General features: G+C 48.4%; 2 protein-coding genes across 2 annotated transcripts in view; both read left to right on the top strand.

The window, feature by feature from the left end:
* Positions 1-4,747, top strand: part of LOC310851351 (uncharacterized protein) — a 33,845-nt gene extending 29,098 nt beyond the window's left edge. Inside the window, exon 7 of the mRNA XM_083753623.1 lies at positions 1,551-4,747. Coding sequence (XP_083609749.1) covers positions 1,551-1,578 — 28 coding nt within the window. The 3' untranslated portion in view covers positions 1,579-4,747. The remainder of the gene's footprint in view (positions 1-1,550) is intronic.
* On the top strand, positions 2,029-18,132 carry LOC310850502 (uncharacterized protein; the record flags this gene model as incomplete). Its single annotated transcript, XM_083752020.1, has 12 exons — positions 2,029-2,364; positions 2,558-2,743; positions 2,993-3,199; positions 3,554-4,052; positions 5,799-6,130; positions 8,144-8,647; positions 9,268-9,349; positions 9,950-10,032; positions 10,332-10,458; positions 12,401-15,054; positions 16,198-17,413; positions 17,631-18,132. 10 exons carry the CDS (start codon positions 2,029-2,031, stop codon positions 13,885-13,887), a joined length of 3,843 nt encoding a protein of 1,280 aa, XP_083608146.1. The 3' UTR covers positions 13,888-15,054; positions 16,198-17,413; positions 17,631-18,132.
* Between the last annotated feature and the right edge of the window lie 487 nt (positions 18,133-18,619).

Here is an 18,619-nt window from a genome sequence, read left to right as displayed (position 1 = left end):
GAGGAACCTCAATATTCAAAGAATGGCAGAGATTACTTTCTAAATTCATTTGGCAGGGAAAGAGACCAAGAATTAGATTTAAATTGCTCACAGACCAAAGAGATAGGGGTGGCCTTGCGGTTCCAAATTTGAGGTTATATTATGAAGCTGCATGTCTTTGTTGGGTAAAAGACTGGATTGTCATCAAAAACAAAAATTTGTTAGATCTAGAGGGGTTTAAGATTCGGTTGGCATGCCTATTTATGGCGAGACAAAGGAAGGGTTCATAAAGGTTTTTCTAATCACATTTTCAGAGGGCCACTGCTGGAAGTGTGGGAAAGGAACAAAAAATGGTTGGAACAGAAAACGCCCTGGTGGTTATCACCAATAGACATTTTAACAATTAAAGAATTAAGCATTGAGGGGGAAAGATGGACATATGAAGATTTACTAACCAAAACAGAATCCGGGTGGAGGATTAGACCTTACGAAGAAATAAAAAGCAAGCTGACTGGCTGGATTCAATACCATCAAATTAATTCAATGTGGAGAGAAGATAATAAGATCGGAATAAATGACAAGAAATCTAGATTTCAGATTGAAATAATAGAAAGTAAAACAAAATTATTATCAAAAATGTACAACCAGTTGCTTGAGTGGGACACCAAGAACGAGGAAGTAAAGGATGTGATGGTGAAGTGGGCGGTAGACCTAGGGTACAACATAGAGTTTGACAAATGGAAGGCATTGTGGTGTAAAGATATGAATTTCTCAGCATGCACGACACTAAAGGAAAACATGTATAAGATGATGTACAGATGGTACATAACGCCGGTAAAACTACATAAAATGTATAGAACAGGCGATAAATTGTGTTGGAAATGTAAGAGCAAGGAGGGCAATTTCATCCATATGTGGTGGACGTGCGAGATTCTCAAAAAATTCTGGGAATCCATCTATAATGAATTAAAAAAAATTCTTAAATATACGTTTGTTAAAAAACCCGAAGCCTTCCTGCTGGGGATAATTGGTAAGGATATCAAAGAAGAAGATAGAACCTTTTTTCAATATGCAACAGTGGCCGCCAGAAGCCTCATAGCACAGTACTGGAAAACACCAAAAATCCCAACACTAAAGGAGTGGCAACTTAAATTATCCGATTATTTGGAGTTGGCTAAATTGACACAGAAAATAAGAAACCAAAGAAGAGCAAAATTTAACAATGAATGGGATAAATTTAGGATATATATGGAAATAGAGACAAGGGGAAAATCAAAATGTTGATCAGAAACATATATGTACTTACAGAAATCACAGTAGGCATGAGATAACGCTTACTACGTAAAAAGTTTTATTAAGGAATAGACACAGCAGATAGATAAACAAGGTAATATTTTCCGAAATCAAGATAAAGGGAAGTCAGTTAATGTCATTTAAAGTTGTATGTTTTTCGTGTTTTTCTCTTTTTTTCTCTCCCCCCCCCTCTTTTTCTGTTTTTTCTTTTTCATTTTGTCTTTTGTACGTTTGTGAAATATATTTATGTCAAAATTTAATAAATAAAAAAAAACACACACAGCAGAGAAGTCAAATCAATGTTAGGAATGTGGAAAGAGCTTCAGTCAAAAAGGAAATCTCATTTCATCAAAGAATACATACAGGGGAGGAATCATCAGTGCCAAGTGTGTGATTGGAAGGAGTTTTGAAAGTCTGGCCTCATTTTTAAAGCTCTTTTTAAAAAAAATGGAGTTTTTAGAAAGAGGTTTTCAATGGGGCATTGGGATGATATACTGCCCCCCCTTGGCCTACAACTAGACCCTGCCATACGACCCATCAGGTTCAAGGCCCACCAGGTCCCGTTCACCCTTAAAACCCTGCATTGACGAGGAATTAGACTGGCTTGTGGAGCAAGGAGTGCTCGAGCCGGTGCCTAATGCCCCCTGAGAAACCCCAATCATCACACCCATCAAGCCCAATGGCTCAGTCCACATCTGCGCAGACTACAAATGTACCATAAACAAGGCCCTTACGGCTCATGCATCCCTGGTGCCAATGGTCAGCCATGTCCTCGCCACCCTGGCAGGGTCTAAGATTTTTGGCAACCTGGCCCTGGCCCCGGCCCAGGCCTACCAGCAGTTGCCAGTGGACGAGGCCACTGCAGAGGCACAGATGACTGTAACACACAGGGGTCCGTTCCGTGTCAAGGGGCTGAAATTTAGCGTCAGCGTGGCCCCAGGCATATTCCAAAATCCAATGGACTCTCTCCTCAAAGGAATACCCGGCGTCACACTCTTCTTCGGTGATGTGTTGATCACTGGGGCCACGCTGGGGGAGTTTGGGGACACACTCTGCACCGTCCTGCACTGTTTCCAGATGGCCAGCCTCAAGGTAAAGCAGGAAAAGTGTCTGCTAGGAGTTCAACAGATGGTTTTTCTTGGATTTACAGTAGATACAGACAGAGTCCACCTGACCCGGGGACAAGATGAGGGCTATTTGCAACGCCCTTGCACCTAAGGGAGAGGCGGAACTCCAAGCCTTCTTGGGACTATTGAACTTTTACCATGCCTTCTTACCCCACAAGGCAGCAGAAGCAGAGCCTCTAGACAGACTGTTAGATAAGCAGGCCCCATGGATGTGGGGGCAGTGCCATGAGGCTGCGTTCCAAGCAGTCAACGATCTGCTCGTCTTGAACTCAGTCCTGGCGCACTTTGACGAGAGGTTGCCGGTGGTGCTGGCATGCGACACCTCGCCCTATGGTGTCGGTGCCGTACTAGGGCACCAACTTCCGGATGGAAGAGAGGTGCCGGTGCCTTACTTTTCCCAGACCCTCTCCACAAATAGACAAAGAGGGCCTGGCAATTGCCAACAGAGTAAATAAATTTTACGATTTCTTGTATGGGTGCCTCTTTACCGTCATGACCAACCACAAGTCGCTGCTTGGCCTATTCACACCCGAGAAGCAGACCCCTCAAATACTGTCACCCTGCGTCCTCAGGTGGTTGATTTTCCTCACCAGCTACCAGTATACCCGGTCCACCAGCCTGGGAAGGCAATGGGCCACGCGGACGCCCTCAGCAGACTGCCACTACCTGAGACTGGACCCGACCCCGCACCCGCACATGAGGTCATGAGCCTGGAACAGCTTCCTGACCGCCCCATTCAGGTGCTGGAAGTAGCACACCACTCCATGAAGGACAGGGTCATCTCCCGGGTCCTGGACTGGGTGTGGTGGGGATGGCCCAGTAGCAACCCTGGGCCGGAATTTGCGGGCTATACAACCCGCAAACACAAGTGGTCAGCCCACAAGGGGTGCTTGTTACGGGGAAGCAGGGTGATCGTTCCCCAGCCTCTGCGCCAAAAGGTCCTCACAGCCCTACATGAAACACACCCAGGGGTGGTGAGGCCCTTAAGCTATGTGTGGTGGCCAGGAATTGACGGGGAGATAGAGGCCTGGGTTAAATACTGCCAGAGCTGAAAGGAGTCCTGCCCAGATCCCCCAAGGGCCCCCATCCAACCCTGGGAGTCCACCCAAGCACGGTGGTCTCACCTGCATGTGGACTGCGCTGGCCCCTTCCAGGGAAGGACATTCTTTGTAATGGTGGACTCATACTCCAAATGGCTGGAGGTCGCCCAGGTACCGTCCACTTCCATGGCTGCGGTCATCCAAGTACTATGCAGGCTGTTCACAACCCACAGACTCCCTGACACCCTCGTCTCCGACAATGGAACAGCATTCACATCACAGGAGTTCCAGACTTTCGCAACAGAAAATGCCATCCGCCATGCACGATCAGTGCTGTTCCACCCCGCCATGAATGGCCAAGCAGAGCGCATGGTGTGGACCACCAAGGACACCCTCCGCCGCATGACACAAAGGGACTGGGAGTATCGCCTAGCTGCATTTGTCCTAGCCCAGCATAGCAGCCACAGCACAATGATGGCCGGAGCCCAGCGGAACTACTCATGGGCTGGCGCCTCACAACAAGACCGGACCGCCTTCACCCCAACAGGGCCCATGAGGAGGCAGCAGTGGGGGAAGGTGGGAACCCCCGGACCTTCCAGCCCCGCGACCCAGTGTACGCAAAGAACTTCGGGGAGGGCCTGGCATGGGTACCCGCCACAGTCACCAGGGCGACTGGCCCCGTGTCATACGAGGTGCTAACGAAGGGGGAAAAGCTTGGTGCTGCCACTGCGATCAACTGCTGTGATGGTTCCTGGGGGGAAACTTCAAGGAGGGCTGGACAGAGGAATCCCAAGGGGATAGCAGAAGGGTGAGGCCCATAGAGCAGGAGGAGCGGGTAAGGGAGGCATAACTAGGAAGTCCAGAAGTGACCGAGGCCAAGCAGCCACAGGAACCAGAACCACAACCGAGTGGACCAGCGGCGTCCAAGCCAACGACCCCGTCACAACCGGCAGCCCTGGAACAAGAGCCAGAACCAGGAACCCCGACCGAGAGAAACCCAAGACCACAAGGGATACATAGGTGACCAGCATACCTCAACGACTACAAATGCTAACCTTCTGGGCGCAACGGGAACGTAGAGGGGAGGAGGGTTATGTACTAAGCTTGGAACCTAGAACAAATGGCAAGTAGGATCCTAGAACACGACAACTGATTGGCCTGCAGGAAAAGACCAATCAGGCTCCAGGAGGGAAGCAGAATCAGCCAATCAGATGGGACTAATAGTGTAACTAATGTATATAACAGCCTGAGGATTGGGGTGCAATTAAATCACTGCTTTACAAGCTGCAATAAAGAGCATGAAGTCACTACAGGACTCCTGAGTAGATTTCACAGAATGTAATGCTTCTTTGGTTGGGATTGTCGAGCAAGGAGATTGGAGATGGTTGCCAGTCAAAGGGTAGTTTAAGACATGGGGGGGGGGGGGAGACCTCCTTGTGAAAGGGGGGGCAGTTTTGGGAGACATTCCAGCCGTGGCATTGGCAGCCAGATGAGGAATCCTGGAAGAGGACACTCCAGGCTCATCTAGTCCAACCCCTGCAATTCAGGAACCCCGGTTCTTAGTCCCGCCAGCTCCCTTGAACTGGGCAACTCAGATGCCTGGAGCAGCGCCCGTTGGAGAGCAGCCTTGGGTCGCCTCTGGAGCTGGCCGGACCTTTTGGACGGCTGTTTCCATCCCCCCTGCCTTCTGCTGTCAGGCCCGGTTGGGAGTTGTAGTCCAAAGCCCATTGAGGGGAGGTGGTTTTCAAGTTAGAACTAGGAGATGCCACCAAGTGTGTGTGTGTGTGTGTCGGGAGGGTGTCTTTTCAGTGCCAGGATACAAGGTGCTCTCTTGACCCGGGAGCCCAATCCCTCTCCCCCACCCCTAGAAAAGAGGGTCTTCCCCTCATCCTCTCCTTGCAGGACCCCCTTTTCCTTCCTCTTTGCTCAGAGAGTCGGAACCAACTCTCTCTCGAGGGACCCTGGAGCCAAACACTTGCAGAGTTTTCCTTCTCAAGCAAAGGGGGGCAAGGAATACACTCTTGTTGCTCTTGAGATGTACAGAAATCTCTTGTCCTGATGCTTCACAACACAGGCCTGCTGTGATGGGTTTCCTTGTCCCCCTTGCCACTGAAAAATTCCATTTCACTGCCTCTTTGCCGATTGTTACGTTTCATTACTTCTTTTAAGGTAAAGATGTTACGCTGCATCTTTGAGACGCTGCACTTCCTGCTGCTTTTTTCTCTTCTGGGTTTGAATAAAACAGAATCTGTGGACTAATGTTCTTGCTTTTTGTGTGGTCCTTTCCTCTTGCTTGATATACAACGGACGCTTATTTATTTAGTTGTCCGTGGCATTTCCATGCCTCTTTTTTCTCCAGGGGCTCCAGGTGCCAGAGACCGGGTTCTCCCCCGCAGCCCCAGGCAGAGAGAGGGGCTCCTCCTCCGGGACACGGGTTCCCCCTTCCCACGCACACGCGCCCACTCCGGCGCCCCTCCGCTCCCCTCAGAGGGAGCAGCTCTGCGCCTGCGCGACGCCCCGGGCGGCTCCGCGGGAGAGAGAAGGGTTAAGGGGCGCCGAGCTGGCTTCCTAGAGAGGACAGGGAAGGAAGGCGGGCCCTCTGACGTCCCTTCCGGCCTGGCCCTCGCCTGCCGGGCTCTGGTGGGTCTCCCTCGGGGAAGCCTGCGGAACTCCCTGCCCCGCGACGCTGAGGTAAAAGCGCCTTGGCTTTCCCCTTCCTCCTCCCGGGAGAGGGAGGGGCCGGGGGGGGCTCTTTCCCCAGCTTCCCAGGAGTTGTGAGGCTCGAGGGGCAGCTGGACGGGTCTCCGAGGGCCTCTCGGCCTCCTTCACAAACTAGGCTTCCCAAGCCTCTTGGGAGTCTGGCTTGGCAGATGCAGCCCGGAGGGGGGCCGGGGGGCTCTCTCTCTTTTATTTCCCCTTATTTTTCTTTCTTTCAAAAGATGTTGTTCATGTTTGAAAGGAGATGGAGGAAAGTGGGAAAGGAGGATCACTTCCTGCTTCTCTTTGCTTGGCATCTTGCAATAACCTTCAGTTTAACTGGGCATTTTCCCTGCCATCAAAAATGAGATCAATATTTTGGCATCTCCCAGCTTGACATATGCTTTGATTTCAGCACATAACTATTTTGAAACAACATAAATTGGTATTTGTCACAGTAACACACAAATATTTTGTTTTCAGTTTGAAACCTTGTTTCCTCCACCAAAACCTTCTGGTCTTCTCCTCTCATATTCTTTGATAACCTTTTCCTTTTCTGGTGATTAACTTTAAAGCCTGCTAACATATCAGATGCAACACAGATGGAGCCTGTGTGTGTGTGTGTGTGTGTGTGTGTGTGTGTGTTGTTTCCTCTTGTTTTTTGAATAACTTTTTATTGGGTTTTATAAAGAAGGATCATAGGAATAATAAAGAATACAGATAAGTAAAGCAACTCTTCTCATGCCATTTGTATATCACAAAAGCAGCATAATAACTTTGCGACATCAGGTTCATTGTCAGTGCTCAGCGTATGACTTTTGGGTTAAGGAATTGGTTTGAAGGCGACCCAAAATAAAGGGGAAACAGAACAGAGTGAACAGAGAGCATTCCACATGGCAAAGCCCTTGTGGCTGTGCTTCGATTAAGGGTGAGTCATGGGCCTTTCTCCTCTTCCATTGCCAACTCAACAATATAAAGTGTTGGTCTGTTGATGAACTTAGGCCCAGAAATGAACTGGCAACCAATGCAGGTCTTTAAAACAGGAATTACATGTATGCCAAAGGATTTTCGTGGGTCTTCAGTGAGGAGGGGTAGATGCCACCTGTCAGGCTCCCCCAGCGGCCAGCCAAGAAGGAGACAACAAGAAGAGTTCCTGCCAAGTCCTTTATTCAATATTTACAGAGAGAGACTTTGAACAGCGCCTCTCCATCGCAGTAATGGCGTCGTTCTGAGTAAAGTCCCTCCCCTCTCTCTCTCCTCTTCTACGTCATCCCTGCGTCGGCTGATCTGTGCTTTCTGCCTCTGAGCTTCCTGTTCTCCTACTCTCAATGCACGCTGGATCCTGGGAGAAGGAGGGTCAGGAATGCTTTCTGAAGACACAGAGTCTGTCAGCTGTCTCTCCCCTGGTGCTGCTCCTTCTTCCTCCTGCTGCTCTCCCAATATTTCCCAGCTTCTCCCCTCTGCAGCCTCTGAACTATGACCTTCTGCAAACCACTGTTGTAAATCTATACTGTCCTCCTCTTCTCGGGAAGGTTCAGGAGGAGGGAAGGGGGTCTCCAGCATTCCTCTTGGGTCCAGTCCCAGACACCACCTGGAGCCTGTTGGAGAAAAGGTGGGATAGAAATGCCATTAGTAAAAGAGGGAACCCAGTTGAGAACCCAACCGCTGCATTTGGGGCCAGTTTCTGAGGTGTCTTCCAGGGCAGTTCCACCCAGAGCAGGAAGTCCCCAAGGGACGGTGGCTGGAGCTAGACATGAGCCCTGCTGCTCACCAAGCCACCCAAGCAGATATGACTGGGTTGGGGCGAAGCTCTGGACTATGAAGTGGGGTGGGGAGGGACCCCCACTATTGCCCTGGCTCCAAATTACACGTCATACAAATGACTCACTTGTCATTCACAGTCATGACTTCTTCCTCCTCCTTCTCTCCCTACACTTGCTCAGGGAACATTCCTCTCCCCTTGGCTGTGCTTTGATATTATAATAGAAGAATGTGTTTGATTCCTAGGATTTGCTGCACCTTGCATTAGGACACACAGAACTTGGCAGAGGACCAAGGGGCTCCTTCCGATCTCTTGGAGACTTCCAGAGAGCCCAGATGGATGAGCAAGACTCAATGAGCCCTGAAGCAGGAAGAGGCCACGCCCTGGAAACGGGGAACAGGGGGGAATTCTGGGAAAACTCTGTGAAGAAGGAACTGGGTGAGGAGGACACCCTTTGCTCAGAGGTGCAGAGCCAGCAGCTCAGGCAGTTCTGCTACCAGGAGGCCAAAGGACCCCGAGAGGTTTGCAGCCAACTCTACCACCTTTGCCGTCAATGGCTGAAACCAGAAAGGCACACGAAAGCTCAGATGTTGGACCTGGTGATCTTGGAGCAGTTCCTGGCTGTCCTTCCTCTGGAGGTGGAGATCTGGGTGAGGGAATGCGGAGCGGAAACCAGTTCCCAGGCGGTGGCCCTGGCCGAAGGTTTCCTCCTGAGTCAGGCAGAGGAGAGGAAGCAGGCAGAGCAGCAGGTGAGAGAGACTTTCCTCTGGATACTCCCAAGGGGCTCCAAAGAGGAGGGAGAGTATTCCCAAATCATTTCCTAATGGCCCATCCTTTTTTGGAAAGCATCTAGGAACAGATATTATTATTATTTATGACACCCATGTGGCTGGGTGCCTTCCAGCACATATAAAAGCATAAGAAGACATCAGATGTCTTCTAAAAGATGCATTTTCTTATCTCCTTATCACCTGATGGGAGGGCATTCCCCAGGGTGGGGGCCACTGTGGAGAAGGTCTTCTGCCTGGTTCCCTGTAACTTCACTTACCACAGTGAGGGAATCAGCAGAAGACCCTCGGAAGTGGACCTCAGTTCATGGAGACCCTCCTTTGGGTATAGTGGGCCTTTGAGGCCGTTTAGGGCTTTAAGGTTCAGCACCAACACTTTGAATTGTGCTGGGAAACGTTCTGGGAGCCAGTGAAGATCCTTGAGGACCAATGTTTCATGGTCCTGGCAGCCAACCCCAGACACCAGTCTAGCAGAAGCAGGAAGCAGCTTTCACCTCTGTCCCCCGAAAGCGCTTGCCTCTGCCATTCCTTCTCTAACCCTTCTCCCCATTCTCTGTTTTGAATCCTTGTTGCTCTTTCAGAGGAAGGATCTTTGGGCAGAAATGGGTCTTGATTCTTCTGAGGCAGAGAAGACTCCGCTGGACGCCAGAGTGAGGCCTCTGGGTAAGGAGGAAGGAGTGTTTTCTCCCCCGTTTTGTCACATTCTTTTGGTTTCGAAACTAATCTCGGAGTTCTTTGCATCTTTTGGGGGGGGAAGACACCTGGAGCCCGGGGGGGGCGGTATTTTTGCACAACTAATATATGAAATTGGTACAAATGTCCAAATGTACTCAGCTGGGAAGACTTTTACTGCAGCTGGTTCAATTCCGCAGTTTATGATCTCATCTCTTCCAGCAACGCCTGTACATTAGTCCAAATTGAGCTCTAATTGACAGGAGAACCTCTGCTTCTTAATGGCAGCGAAGGAGGGGTTTTGGCAGACAAAGGGCTTTTGCACTCAGCGCCTCCCTGCCTCCCGCAATCCATGCCGGAGCCGGAACCTGGTACCGAGACAAACTGGGAGTGAAGCCCATTCCCCCCTGTCCCTGGGGGAAACCTGCAAGGAGAATTACCCTCAATCATCCTTGTTTTTCCATTGCCAACGATCTCCCGCTGCCTCCATTAAATCAGAGCGGAACCAGAAGCTAGCAGGGGAGACTTTGACAAACCCCATCTGTACTTAGAGATGCACTTACAGTTTTCCACTTACATTTTCTCTCCCAGGTCACGGAATGATGCCACCAAGACCTCCTCCTTCATCTTTTCATGGTGGTGGAGGGGAGGCAGCAGCTGTGGACCCAGATCAGGTAGGGGGAAGGAGCCTTGTGGGGAAGGTCTGCTTGGATGCAGAGGAATGGTGGGAGGAGCCAGAGAAGAGGGAGCCGACTGGGAGGAGGAGGAGGAGGAGGAGGTGTCTGAAGCTGGAGAGGGAAGAGGGCTGAGGGAGCAGAGGGAGTCTGTGGCAGAGAGCAGCCCAGACTCCGAGCAGAAGCTGCAGCAGGAGAGAGGAGGGATGAGGAAGGCAGAGAGGGGTCTGGCCGCTGTAGAAAACAACAGAGCCAAGTGAATGTTCTCTAAGAGGACAGCCTTTTTCCTGTTCTGTTAGGGTCCAGTGTGCTTTGAAGATGTGGCTGTCCATTTCACAGACGAGGAGTGGGCATTGCTGGATCCTGACCAGAGAGCTCTCCATAAGGAAGTCATGGAGGAGAATCATGGGATCTTGGACTCTCTCGGTAAGGCTCCCTATTGGATCATCCTATCTGTTTTGTAATGCAAGACATCTCTCTATGTGACGAACCTCTGATATTTTGATGGGGCTCAACAGCGCCACCCGCAGCACCTGGGATGTTAACACTCCCACAGCAAACCTTGAATGGATGGCTATTGATTGCTTTCCCTGTGAATATTCTTCCTCCAGTTCTGCCGTTTAAAACCCTGACCAAGCTGTCTGAACTGCCCAGGCCTTCTTCAATGTAGGCTTCAGAGTGATTTGGGATGTTGAAGTAGCTCCAGTCACGTTTCCTGCTTTGTTCTTGCTTCTGTCTCTCTCTGGTTGACCAAAGAGTCGCTTGACATTGGAGATGGCACAGATTCCACGACTGAACCAAACAAACTCCATCCCAAAACAGAGCCAGGCTTTTTGAATCTCAGGCAGTCAACCCTGTAGTAACAATAATGATAATTTTATTATTTTTGTCCTTCCCATCTGATTGGATTGCCCCAGCCACTCTGGGCAACTTCCAACAAATATAAAAGCATAATGAAACATCAAACATTAAAAACTTCCCAATACTGAGGTGCCTTCAGAAGTCCTCTAACAGTTGCATCGTTATTTCCTTGACATCTGATGGGGGGGCGTTCCACAGGGTGGGTTCCCCTATCGAGAAGGCCCCCTGCCTTGTCCCCTGTAATTTATCCATGTCATGTAACATTTAAGTAAGGAAACTTGAATAATAATACTAATGCTGATATGATAAGTTTCTGCTGCAATCTTTGATGTCGAGAATTTAAGAAAACATCCAAATTGGGGACCGGAGGTGGGCAGGTGTGGAGGACTCCCTGGTCCTGAATAGGGTAACTGTGCCCCTGATGGATCAGGTGTGCAGCCTGGGAGTCATTTTAGATTTGCAGCTGTCAATGGAGGTACAGGTCAATTTGGTGTCCAGGGCTGCTGTCTATCAGCTCCATCTGGTACGCAGGATGAGACCCTATCTGCCTGCAGACTGTCTCACCAGAGTGGTGCATATTCTAGTTATCTCCCTCTTGCACTATTGCAATGTGCTCTACGTGGGGCTTCCTTTGAAGGTGACCTGGAAACTACCAACTAATCCAGAATGCGGCAGCTAGACTGGTGACTGGGGGTGGCCACTGACACCACATTGCACTGGTCCTGAAAGACCTACATTGGCTCCCAGTACGTTTCCGAGCACAATTCAAAGTGTTGGTGCTGACTTTTAAAGCCCTGAATGGCCTTTGTCCAGTATCCCTGAAGGAGCATCTCCACCTCCATCGTTCTACCCAGACACTGAGGTCCAGCTCCGAGGATCTTCTGGCAGTTCCCTCCCTGCAAGAAGTGAGGTTAGAGGGAACCAGGCAGAGGGCCTTCTCGGTGGTGGCACCTGCCCTGTGGAAACCCTCCCAGCAGATGTCAAAGAGAACAACTACCAGACTTTTAGACGACATCTGAAGGCAGCCCTGTTTAGGGAAGCTTTTAATATGTGAAGGCCTATTATATTTTAATATTTTGTTGGAACCCACCCAGAGTGACTGGGAAAATCCAACCAGATGGGTGGGGTATAAATAATATTTTTTAATTATTTATTAGCATATAGAATATATTTTAATTTTGAACAGGGAACTTTCCTTCATTGGCTACCATTTAAATAATAATAAAAGCACACTTTATTTATGAATATAGTACAGGTCCATATTTATGTTTGAACAAAATGATGTTACCAAGTCAAGCTGTACAGTTATCTTTTAAAAACTTAAGAGAGAAAACATCCAATATTCAACTTGATTTGTATAAGAAACTACACATTTTTACAGAACAAAGGAACATTATAACATCTAACTCCCTTCAGTTTTTCCCTGTCAAAACATTAATGAGCATTGCTGCATAATTTGGAACTGCACTTCTTCCCAAGGCTCTAATATAATTCTTGTTTGTTTCAGGTGGTGATGAATTGGAAATGAAGAACAAGGGAGACTACAACGAAATCCACACAGTGGAGGAGCCATATCAGGATTCAGACTGTGGAAAGAGCTTCAGTCAGAGCTCCCATTCCACTTCCCATCAAAGAAATCCCCTTGAGAAGAAACACTATCAGTGCTTGGAGTGTGGAAAGAGCTTCACCAGGAAAGAAAGTTTCACTTCCCATCAAAGAATTCATACAGGGGAGAAACCTTATCAGTGCTTGGAATGTGGAAAGAGCTTTAGTCAGTGCTCCCATCTCATTGCCCATCAAAGAATTCATACAGGGGAGAAACCCTATCATTGCTTAGAATGTGGAAAGAGCTTCAGTCGAAAGGACAGTTTCACTTGCCACCAAAGAATTCATACAGGGGAGAAACCCTTTCAGTGCTTGGAATGTGGGAAGAGCTTCACCTGGAAAATAAGTTTCATTTCCCATAAAAGAATTCATACAGGAGAAAAACCCTATCAATGCTTGGAATGTGAGAAGAGCTTCAGTCGAAAGGACAATTTCACTTCCCATCAAAAAATCCATACAGGGGAGAAACCCTATCAGTGCTTGGAATGTGGAAAGAGCTTCACCAGGAAAGAAAGTTTCACTGTCCATCAAAGAATCCATACAGGGGAGAAACCTTATCAGTGCACGGAATGTGGAAAGAGCTTCAGTCACAGCTACCATCTCACTTCTCATCGTAGACTTCATACAGGGGAGAAACCATATCAGTGTGCAGAATGTGGAAAGAGCTTCGTTCGAAAGGACAGTTTCACTTCCCATAAAAGAATTCATACAGGGGAGAAACCTTATCATTGCTTGGAATGTGGAAAGAGCTTTAGTGAAAGCTCCAGTCTCACTGCCCATCAAAAAATTCATACAGGAGAGAAACCCTATCAGTGCTTGGAATGTGGAAAGAGCTTCACTTGGAAAAAGTGTTTCACTTCCCATCAAAGAATTCATACAGGGGAGAAACCATATCAGTGCTTGGAGTGTGGAAAGAGCTTCAGGAATTGCTCAGATTGCAATTCTCATCGAAGAATTCATACAAGGGGGAAACCTTATCAGTGCTTGGAGTGTGGAAAGAGCTTCAGCTGGAAACAGAGTTTCGCTTCGCATAAAAAAATCCATACAGGGGAGAAACCATATCAGTGTGTGGAATGTGGAAAGGGATTTATTAATAATGCGAAACTCACTTCCCATCAAAGAATTCATACAGGGGAGAAACCCTATCAGTGCGTGGAATGTGGAAAGAGCTTCACCTGGAAAATAAGCTTCACTTCCCATCAAAGAATTCATACAGGGGAGAAACCCTATCAGTGTGTGGAATGTGGAAAGAGCTTTACCAGGAAAGAAAGTCTTACAGCCCATCACAAAATCCATACAGGGGAGAAACCATATCAGTGTGTGGAATGTGGAAAGAGCTTCAGTCAAAGCAACAATCTCATTTCCCATCAGAGAATTCACACAGGGTAGAAACCAGTTTAGTGCCAAGAGTGTGATCGGAGGGATTTATGAAAGTCTGGTCTCATTTTTAAAGAAGAAGAGAAGAGAAGAGTTTGGATTTGATATCCCGCTTTATCACACCCCTAAGGAGTCTCAAAGCGGCTCACAATTTCCTTTCCCTTCCTCCTCCACAACAAACACTTTGTGAGGTGAGTGGGGCTGAGAGACTTCAGAGAAGTGTGACTAGCCCAAGGTCACCCAGCAGCTGCATGTGGACGAGCAGAGACGCGAACCCGGCTCACCATATTATGAGTCTACCGCTCTTAACCACTACACCACACTGGCTTTTAAAGTTCTTTAAAAAACAATTGGAGCTCTTAAAAGGACTTAGAGCTCACTGAAAAAGCCAAAATAGGACAGGTTTGGACATGTTTGTTTCTCTTTGAAGGAAAATATTTCTTCTACTCTGAGCCACTTAAAGAGAATTGGATTCCTGCAAGACAACCACTCTTATCTGGACATCTAAATTGCTATGTCCTCTTGGACACATACTTTCTTTTATCCTTTTTTATGGTTCATCTCTTAAAGTAATTATTTGGTTTATTTGTTTAATTTGAATCTTAATTTGAGAAATTGGCTTTTCTGTTAAACAGCTTATGTATGTTGGGTATCAGCCTGGAAGGAAGAGGGAGGGCTGGAAAAATGCAGGAAACAGGATCTCTTGGGAAAGAGTTATTCTGTGACCTTGACAAACTGATAAGGTGCCGCTGGAAAAGGGAGAGTGAGATTTTGACCATGGCAGTTGAAAACAGTTAACACCAGGCCTGAGTTGAAGATCTTCACAGCAAGACCCAGGCGACAGGTCCCCATCTGAATTGGTGGAACTTTTGCTGACTTAAAAAAGACCTGACTGAAGAGATGGAGGACAATTTGGAGAAGCTATTAGCCCGAATTGATAGAAATAGTGAAATGGTGACAAATTTGACCACTAAAGTAGAGACACTGACAAAGAAAACAGAAGCACTTGATATCTCCATGAAAGGAAGTCTGAAAAGCTAGAAAAGGAGACCAAAAAATCAGAACAGGATATGCTTAGGATTGCTGTGGATGGTTTGGGTGGGAGATAAGAGGCAATTGCGGGTGCTTTGGCGGTTCTTGAGATGAGACAGAAAGCCCAGCCTGTGAGGAGGGAGGAGAGCAGGATTTTTTAAAAAAATAATTTTTATTAACCGACCAATCATATCAAATTAAATCACATCACATAAATTCTGAATTACAAAGCCAAATTTTAAATTTTGTTGTGGGGACCCATATTACAAGATCCGAAGGGGGATTCTGATCATCTTCTTGCTACTGCGTTAATGTCCAAATCAATCCAAATCAGTCCAAACAGAGTTCATAATTCTATCCATTCTGATCTTGCTGTTTCCACATCACATCTTGTTCATATATTTTCTATTTTCTCTTTATGATCTCTTCTGATAGTCACCTTAAGCCGATAAACACCAATAATAATCCTGTGTGAATTTTTCCGTTCTTCCAATCCTCAAATCGAGATGGTTTCCATATATCATCACCTTCATAGATAACATCGCTCTCTCCATCATTAATCTCACAAAACTGTCGCTCTTAAGTCCCTCTGAGGAGTTTCACCCACAATATATAAACAGCTCTATTTCTCGCTTTCTCCTCCCAGACTCAAGACCTCCGACAGAACTTCCCAATATGGTGACAGCATTTTTAACTGTGTCTTTCCAAAGCTCTTATACATTCCACGCTCTTCTTAAAACATGCTTTGGTTCGAAAGTTTATCTCCACACAGCCTTAAATCCACAGCTTAAGTCCTTAAAACGACATTTCTGACTCGTGAGGGGAGGGGATTCTTGTTTAATCACATAAGGAAAGAAAGGAAAGTTTTCCCCCTCCCCCATCAGTCATTTGCCATACCGTATCTTGGCGTATCTTCTCATGTTTTATTCTTGTCTTGTTTTATCAGAGATCTCTTCTGTTAGCAGTCTTTACTCCCCCTCCTTCCTCGAAATATGTGCATTCCTTCATCCAAATTGTTTCTTTTGAAGTTCTTGCAGCTAGTGGCACGGATCAGGGACGGCGTCCAGGAGCGCCGGAATCCCACAGGAGGGCTTTGTGCCTAGTGCCCCCATCCCCACAAATTCGGGGGTGGTATAGGGCACAGCAAGCAAGGGCAGTCCCCCCCACCATCCGGGGGGGGGGTAGGGATGCTAATTATTCCCATCATAGCCTCCAAATTACCTTGTGTGGGTCGGAGAGATGTTATTGTCAGCCATCTTCCGATGCGCCTCCTAGTGGCCCCCCGAGCAGAGCAGGATTTTAGCAAAGGTTTGAGCAGAGTGGCTGGGAGTAGAAGAGGAATTCATGGAGGAGGCGCCACCCTCCTCACAGCCGGGGGTGGTGGTTTTGGGGTAGAAAACCAATGTGAATAAATCCCCCCAGTGCCACCCCCTGGCCGGTCTTCCTGTCTCCCTCTCCCTGTGCCCCCACCCTGCCCCAATCAAAGTCCCAGCCAGCAGCTGCCCCCCAGGCCTTCCTACGCCCATCTTGGGGCCTCAAGGCATGCGGGCAGAATTTGGTGGGGGGCCAGGCTGGGCTCAGGGGGCTGCTTTCCTCTCCTTGCACTGGGAAGCCTGTCTACTAACTATTAACTGGATAAAGGGTTGTTTGGAAGACTAAGCCATCTCTACCCCCCACCCTGTTTTGAAATAAAGCCTATTTAAGAATTGGGGACACGGAGGAAGGAGAATGTTATGCATTTTCGGTTGGGAGTGTCGAGCAAGGAGATTGGAGATGGTTGCCAGTCCAAATGTCGCAGTCCAGTTCATGGGCGATCAAAGTCCCGGCTGGGGACGTCGGGACTGGGGGCAAGATGGCAGGGTGGGAGCAGGAACGGGAGTCCAGGAATCAGGAAGCCAAGGTTCCGAGGGTCAAGAAGCAAGGAGTCAAGGAACCAAACGCAGCAAGGCAGGGAACGTGTTGCTGTGGCAAAAAGCCAAAGGGAAAATGCTGACCTTCTATCCCTTCCTGGCTCTTGCCACCAGGTGCAGCGAGTTACCAAGTAGTCTCACCTGTGAGGCCGCACCTTGCCTCTCCAGAACAAACTTAGGAAGGCCCCAGTCCTGCAGAGTCCTATTGGTCACAGGGCCCGGCTCCTGCACAAACAACTGACAAAGGGTAGTTTAAGACGCAGGGGGGGAAAGAGCTCCTTGTGAAAGGGGGGGGCAGTTTTGGGAGACATTCCAGCCGTGGCATTGGCAGCCAGAAGAGGAATCCTGGAAGAGGACACTCCAGGCTCATCTAGTCCAACCCCTGCGATTCAGGAACCCCGGTTCTTAGTCCCGCCAGCTCCCTTGAACTGGGCAACTCAGATGCCTGGAGCAGCGCCCGTTGGAGAGCAGCCTTGGGTCGCCTCTGGAGCTGGCTGGACCTTTTGGACGGCTGTTTCCATCCCCCCTGCCTTCTGCTGGCAGGCCCGGTTGGGAGTTGTAGTCCAAAGCCCATTGAAGGTGGCTGGTTCTGGAGGGCCAGCTGAAGCCATTGTGCTTTGCCCCCCCCGGCCTGGCAGGGACTCCTGGGCCAGCCCCCCTCCCCCAATATCGGGCCTGTGTGTTTCTGTGGCTCTTCTGAGTCTGAGATCCTCGAGTTGAAGGGACCCCAAGGGTCATCTAAGCCCACCCCCTGCAATGCAGAAAGTGCAGCTAAAATGTTCCTTGTGAGGTCTGGACTAGGGGGCGTTTCAGGTGGTTTTCAAGTTGGAACTAACTTTTGGCACAAAGTGGGGGGGGCTCTTTTCAGTGCCAGGATACAAGGTGCTCTCTTGACCCGGGAGCCCAATCCCTCTCCCCCACCCCTAGAAAAGAGGGTCTTCCCCTCATCCTCTCCTTGCAGGACCCCCTTTTCCTTCCTCTTTGCTCAAAGAGTCAGAACCAACTCTCTCGAGGGACCCTGGAGCCAAACACTTGCAGAGTTTTACTTCTCAAGCAAAGGGGGGGAAGGAATACACTCTTGTTGCTCTTGAGATGTACAGAAATCTCTTGTCCTGATGCTTAACAACACAGGCCTGCTGTGATGGGTTTCCTTGTCCCCCTTGCCACTGAAAAATTCCATTTCACTGCCTCTTTGCCGATTGTTACGTTTCATTACTTCTTTTAAGGTAAAGATGTTACGCTGCATCTTTGAGACACTGCACTTCCCGCTGTTTTTTCTATTCTGGATTTGAATAAAAATTAATCTGTGGACTAACGTTCTTGCTTTTTGTGTGGTCTTTTCCTGCTGCTTGATATACAACGGACTCTTATTTATTTAGTTGTTCATGGCTTATATGCTCATGGAACACTTTATATTTATTGCTGAAATATAGACACAAAACAACATATGCTAAAACATAAGAAGTCAGATCACTTCCTAGTGCAACTAGACCAGAGGGCATTGCGTAGAAGCCCCCAAAGATGCGCCTGAATTTTTGGGTGTCTGGCACCTGCAAACTTATAACAATGTCACCGGAGGGGGAATAAAAGGCTTCCTAGTGTTACGGCTAAAATCTGGGTGCGAGGCTGCTCTGCCACCCAGCTCATCGGACTAAGTCCGTGGGTCCCTGCGGAGGAAAATGAGCTCAGCCGTAGACTGGAGCAAACTGCAGAAGATCCAAGTTTATTGGCCAACAGGTTCAAGATGAGATTGAACAGTGAGAAAGGGGTGACATGAGTTTTTGAAACTCCCTCCATGTCCC

The sequence above is a fragment of the Podarcis gaigeae genome (assembly GCF_964106915.1).
Source record: "Podarcis gaigeae genome assembly, chromosome: 8".
In the NCBI taxonomy this organism is placed as follows: Eukaryota; Metazoa; Chordata; class Lepidosauria; order Squamata; family Lacertidae; genus Podarcis; species Podarcis gaigeae.
Note: the sequence above shows the minus strand (reverse complement) of the source record. Positions and strands in the feature narration are given on the sequence as shown.